Raw genomic sequence first — 6,597 nt, 5'->3', positions numbered from 1 at the left:
GGGGGGGGGGGAGATGAGTAATTAAAAGCCAGGATCTGCGTGGGTCCAGAGGCTCGTGGTTTGAAATGATCCAAAGTCGGATGGGTTGTGGAGATAAAAAAATAAAATGAAGGATAAGTAGGGATGCTGGGAGATTGGCTGGGGGATGGAGGAATCAGTTGGTCGAGGGTTCTTACACTTAAACGCTATGGGTTGACAACCGTCGAACCCGCTTTTCCACTTTTGATCAAGAAAATCACCTGCGGTCCTCCAACGCTTGAGGCTCAAGTAGATAAGACCAGGAGTGGTCAGACACAGAGACACAGCGGGATACCATACTCTCCTCTACTTCTGTCTACACGTTTTCTTTCCTCCTCTCACCTGTGCCCCTTCGTCCTGCATCTTCCTTCCTCTTTCACCCCCCCCTCCCCTCCCCCCAGCCTCCTCGTCTCTTTTCTGCTGCAAAATAAATGATCCGGCCTGTCGCGCTTAAGTGCTGTGCGCGCACCCGTTTCGCTCACTTTCTAGAGTCGCCATTTTCCTTTTTCTTTTTTTATTCTTCATCCCCTTCACTTCTTACTCCTTTGCAAGGACTCCGCTTTTTGAATCGCATCTGACATCCAACGCCGTCTGAACAATTTGTTACCGATACTTGGCTGAAAGTCCTTTGGCGATTGTTGGGATGTATATATATTGTATATGTATATTTGAATGAGATTGGTTATATATACATGTGTATATATATATAAACGATGCCTGCTAACCCTTTAAGTAATTATTTTGAACTCAGAAACTGTAATTCATGGCGGACCAGGCCGCTGTGGATTCCTCGCGGCTGAGAGCCCTTACTGACATTAGCCCCGACGGAGTCATTCGTTCGGCTTAAGCAAAGCTGGCTTATTAAATACGAGCTTCGTTAAGTGAACGGCTTCCGGCGCTTTAATTTTCCGCTCTTAACTTCCGGCGGCTACGGCGATACGATACGGTGCAATCGGAGACAACAAATGGTCGGATCGTGACGTTTCGCGGCTGTCGATTAAAATTCCCCATTCATAAGTCTCATCCGCTCGCTGCAGGATAATTTCGGACGCTTCTTGTTAAATGAGATTAGCCCGTGCTTGTGCGATCACGTGGTCATTGGGATGGTGGGGCGGGAAATTCAAAAGGATTTAAAAAAAAATTAAAAAAATTTACTCGAACGGGTTTGCTCTATCGCGTAAGGGGTGCGGCTGAAAAAAAAAAAGAGGTAAGGGATGAAATAATTTTATTTGGTTAACCACCCGAGTAGGGACGAAAGAGTGAAAAATATATTTTTTTTTTTCCTCCTGCATTTTCAAGGGTTCTTATGTATTCAGGGCTTATATCGTTTGTCTTGCGAAATTACCCGAGTTTCTGAATTATACCTGAATATTCCGCTCTACCTTGGCTTTTAAGGGATGCAACGATTCACTAGGGTTCCACGTCCTACACTCTACGGCCCTGACTTATGCTCGTGGCACGAGTACGCGAACCTCGGCTGGATTTGAAGTTTTATAGTTATTACACGGGGTGCCTGCTGCTGCCTACGGTGCTCTTGGCTCTCTGGATACTTGGGGGTTCAGACCCGATTCCAGGGGGTGTTTCACCCTCCACTGGTTGTTTTCCTTGCGATAGAACGTCGTCGGCAGATATAAGGGCGTAAGGGTTGCACTTGGCTTTTACGAGGGTTGCAATTAAGAATGTGACACCTACCCTTGTTACGGGGTGATTCTGGTGGGATCTTTTTTTTCATATTCCTTTTCTCTAAACTTTTTCCACCCTTATTTCACAACGACCTTCTATGCGCCCTCGATTATCTTAAGAGGTCACAGGGGTGACTTACATACCTGGTGTTCTCATTTTTTCCCGGCCCCTCTCCCCCGGCACCCTTATCCTTCATCTGGAAAACACGGCAAGTTATAAATATTCGTCGTAGAAAGATGCTCTCGCAAAGGAGGGTTGCTTCGGGATGTTATCGTCACTCGGCCACCCTCTGCATGTTAAGGGTGGAAATAAATTATCAAAGGAAATAGAGTAACCACCTTCAAGGGTTTTTACCTTTGATACATGCGCAGAGCTGCGTTCGTATTTTCTATTAATTAATTTGATCAGGCAATCAGGCAATCAAGGGTTGAAGTCATGACTGGGTTTTCCCCCTCTTTGTCTTCTTTTGCATGCACCGGAGGAGTGCATTGGAAAATGGAAGAGAATGGTTTGTTTGTTCCTTCCTTTACTTTTTGCTCGTTTTCAGTCCTCGGAATTTTCCTCGGTCCAGTGGATACGTTTCGCCGTGTCTATTTTGAGAAATTTCGTAGGCGGAATCGTCAGGGTCGATAAAAGGAATTATCGGTTCAGGTATCACAAAAAGATCAACTTTTCTTACGAAGCCGCTAAATATTGAATAAGTTCGTCTTTTTTTATTTTGGTATTTTTTCTTTTTTTTTTTTTTTTTTACGTGAAAATCTCTATGTGCACTCAACTGTCACAACTTTTTTTTTTCCTGTCTTTTTTTTTTTTTTTTTTTGGTTTTTTTTTTTTTTTTTTTTTTTTTTACGTGAAAATCTCTATGTGCACTCAACTGTCACAACTTTTTTTTTTCCTGGTATCAGATAACAAGGCTGGCTTCTGATACGACTTTGAAAGGCTACCGCCTGTCGTAAGCGTTTCCCCCGGATCTCATCTCCCCTAACATCTACATCTCGAAATACGTCGATACGCAGGCAAAATCTTCCAGGATTCTTCTTGCCAACGTAAAAGCCACAAACACATTCAAAGACGCCAACCTCCGAAAGGATACTTCCAGTTAGTTAACCGATCGACGCTTTTGTGTATTTTTTGAATTTTCCCTCTTTAACGAAAAATTCAAACAGCACTTACGGGGGTGGTTGTAAACGAAGAAACGAGCGGCCATGTTGTAACAGCATAATGTATTAACATTTGTTATTTTCTTCTCAAAAATTTTGCGCTATTTATTTACTCCGTTTTAATTTTTCGAAAAGAAAAAAAAAAATCCTCTGTCTCTCTCCACACACGTTTAAAGCTTTCCGTTGAGAATCCCAAGACAGCGTTTCGCTTTTTTCCCCCGAAATCTGTGATTCCCCGCTACCGAATTACCCACTTTCGTCACGTTCCTTTTACCTTGAACGTTCGGCCCGACTTCCGGCGGAAGTCGAGGCGACGACTACTTCAATCCCAAGGGTGTGAAGATAAGGCCGGCAAATTAGGGTCCTCCAGTAACCTAAATCTCCAGAAACCTTTTTATCGACCGGTCAGTCAGTTTTGGGCTCGATGACTGTGTGGCTTAGTAGGCTCACCAGAAACTACAGTATAGATACCCACGTAACATAAATAATGCATTATAGATGCCAGATAGATAGTAGGTGTCAGATAGATGGACAGCCCGGTACCTTCTTCCTCTTCTTCCTCTTCTTTATCCTTTTTCAGCCGTTACTCCCTTAAAGGAGTATTTACCAGCATCGTCCATGTTACAACTCAGTACCCTTTTATCTGCTGAGAAACACGCGTTACGTCCTCCCCATCTACTAATTTACTAACCAAACCTTCATTGGCAAAGTAACGGGTGAAGTGAAAAAAAAAAAAAAAAAACATCTAAAACTTCCATAATGGGTGACCCCTTAAAAGAAAAAAAAGGTCAAGCAAGTCGTTCGAAAACATACGGTACCATTTAATTGAATTAATAACAAGTAAAATAATTGGCAAGGCAATTTCATTTTTATAAACGAACCGTTCAAAATGACTGCGCCAATGGTATACGAATTATAGCATGTGAATTGGCATTTAAGAAAGGTGCTTGAATTTCAAATAACAAACGTCAACGTCACGAGAGCACTTCGTATTACCGATCGATCGATCAATAATCGATACTGCATCGGTCCATTGGCTGCGTCCCGGCGGCGAATTTTTTAAATCGACAGACTCGCGCTGGGAAAAATAAAAATACAATGGCGACGGAGCATTTCAATTTTTTATCCCACAGGCTGCCTCAAGGCCTTTTGCAAACCCACGAAAAAGCCATGATTCGACATCGCGCTTGTGAAATCGTCTGTAAAATCTTACGATTCCATTCCGCCCCTCGCGAGCTCGACTTGTATCGAAATCGACGGCGGACGATATTCGATTATCGATCGATGGTCGAATATCTTCATTGATATCGAGCATCGTTTTATTCCAGGCTGATTCAATCGGTTTTCCTTTTTTTTCTTTCTCCCTTTTTCATCCTTTTATTCGATTTGAATTCTCTGGAAGAAAAAGAGCCTTAAAATTGTGTGCCCGCCGGAGGCTGAATATTCATAGTAACTTTTATGGGCGCGAATGGCAACATAGCCCCTTGTGTAACTTCAAATTGACAGAGCGAAACCAGGAAATTAATTAATTTCGAATCTACCCCTCCCGCCCACCCTCTCTATATCCCTGAAAGTCTTTACGACGCAATAAACAGGAAAACGATCAATTACGAAGCGACGTGTCCTCCACATTGAATCCACTAAATATTACAAATGAATACAGCCATAATTCATAGCCTGTTAAACAGTCCTCTGGTTTGGCACACACTCGGACGTTGCTTATAAGGGGTGCTTCTGAGAGAGCATACAGAAGGTACTTACGGAGACAATATAAGAGTCGGTTAAAAAACAAAAACTCAAATCAATATGATTCCCGAAATTTTTTTTCGTATTATACACCCAGTCCCGTTCGGATGAAAATTTCAAGTGACGTGTCAACAGTGACGCACTTTCACGAAAGCTCGAACAGTTAATCCAAACTAAACCCCTTCCTCATCCCTTAATATAGATTCTGCAACGTAACTTTTCTCGTTAACCGAATTAATCCCTATGAACTTGGACGGAATTATAATTTCGGTTCTCCTTTTAATTTTCGTCCGACAAATCTCAGGCCCTTTCGATAAAGGACAACAGCGAGCTTTCCCTAGAAGATAAACCGTAAAGGCTCTTTAGTATTTCAATTATATATGTATTTCTTTATTTTCAGTCGACGCAGTCTACGCAATGGCGCACTCGGTTCACAATCTCATAGAAGACGAGTGCGTGAGAAATCGTGGCACCGTTCACTGTCTCTGCGAGTCTCTGAAACCGGCACCGAGAGGGCAGCACCTTCTACAAAGGATACGCAACGTCACTTTTTTTGGTGGGTACAAGACATTGACATTAAACATTAATGAAAGGAAAAGGAAAAAACAAGTGTATATGTAATATTAATTTAACGAGAATTTTCTTCACCAAATTTTTGCTCCGGGTTATCAACGAACTTTGTTATTACTGCAGAGCCTCGAGTCTGATTTAAAAAGTAAATAGTCATCTTTTCCCTCTAAGCATCCCTTGGTCTCCGTCCAGTGTAATCTAGTCTTTCTTCTCGTTTTATCATCCCTTCGATTTAGTCCCCACTGATACGTCCCTTATAATACCACGAGTATCTTTCCACGAAGCTTTTACCATTTTATTCAATTAATAATATTAGCAATCCCGCCAATAGCGCCTTTGACATTTTTTTTATCATTCCTCAGATATAATCGTATTATTTATCAGTGCTTCTTAGGAAATGAATCTGAGTAGCTTCACGTGCCAAGCGTGGCTCAACGTGACGCATAATCTGTCTTAGATTACAAAACCTTATTATTATACATATCGCTAACTAACCTTATGTCAGGATATATATATATATATTGTATAGTGCAAGCCAATATCGTAGGTCTAAGAAAAAGTGGGTCCCATGTCAACGATTGACACACGAGCAACCAGACGGCTGACGTAGATCCGACGGTATATACTGCGTGAAAAAAATAAATAAATAAAACAAATAACCACAACGAGTCTTGCAGCATCTATGGAAATTTATGTATTTTTTTTCCATTGACATTACATGCACAGTGATAAATATAGAAATTATAAATGCCAAAAAAGAAATATGACGTGCTTCGTTCGTTGGCTGGTGGGGGGGTTAAGAAATAATTTTATTTTAAATTCTTACTTTTCCTTAACCCCACTGTGCTTATTTTATTTTTTTCATTTCACTTCCCCTCGGTCCGCTCGTCTACTAACGTCTTTGCTATCTCTTATCGTTCTTTCTCTATCTTTTTTCTTTTCTTGACTGGAACGCGAGGAATGCTCGCTCGATAAAGTAAAGTGATCACGGAAACTCGTCGTGTTTTCCCTAAGGCTTTTCTGTCACCCTCGTACAAAACTTCACCCTCGACGACACTCGGTGCAGAACCACTTGACGAATTACAGCAGCGAGTCGGGATCCACGTGGTTTAATAAAATGCCGACGCTCCCATGGATACTTACATTGGCTGTATACAGGTATACAGCTGGACAAAATGTATCTCGTTATGTATAGCTATATCGTTCGCGAATGTCCCGCGCTCGCGGCGCCCTCAGTTTCTCATGCGGAAATTCAGCGAACTGAATGACAAATCCTTAAGAGAAAATATATAGAAACTCGGGAGATGAATTGTGGGAGTTTTTTCCTTCGGACTTGGAGTTATGGGAGGGTTAAAAAGAATGTGTTGAACTATCGTATGTCGTCGGGGCGAGATATCTGATACACTTTGAGGGGGGGGGG

General features: G+C 41.9%; 1 protein-coding gene across 4 annotated transcripts in view; it reads left to right on the top strand.

Moving 5' to 3' along the window:
• Nucleotides 1-6,597, top strand: part of LOC107267441 (metabotropic glutamate receptor 7) — a 77,081-nt gene that overhangs the window by 58,816 nt on the left and 11,668 nt on the right. For all 4 annotated transcript variants that reach the window (XM_025084564.1, XM_015739178.2, XM_025084563.1 and 1 more), the window contains exon 9: nucleotides 5,008-5,163. In XM_025084564.1, coding sequence (XP_024940332.1) covers nucleotides 5,008-5,163 — 156 coding nt within the window. The remainder of the gene's footprint in view (nucleotides 1-5,007; nucleotides 5,164-6,597) is intronic.

This window comes from Cephus cinctus, unplaced genomic scaffold (assembly GCF_000341935.2).
Source record: "Cephus cinctus unplaced genomic scaffold, Ccin1 Ccin1_scaffold0401, whole genome shotgun sequence".
Classification (NCBI taxonomy): Eukaryota; Metazoa; Arthropoda; class Insecta; order Hymenoptera; family Cephidae; genus Cephus; species Cephus cinctus.
The sequence above is the reverse complement of the archived record's forward strand: the minus strand, read 5'-3'. Positions and strand labels throughout refer to the sequence as shown.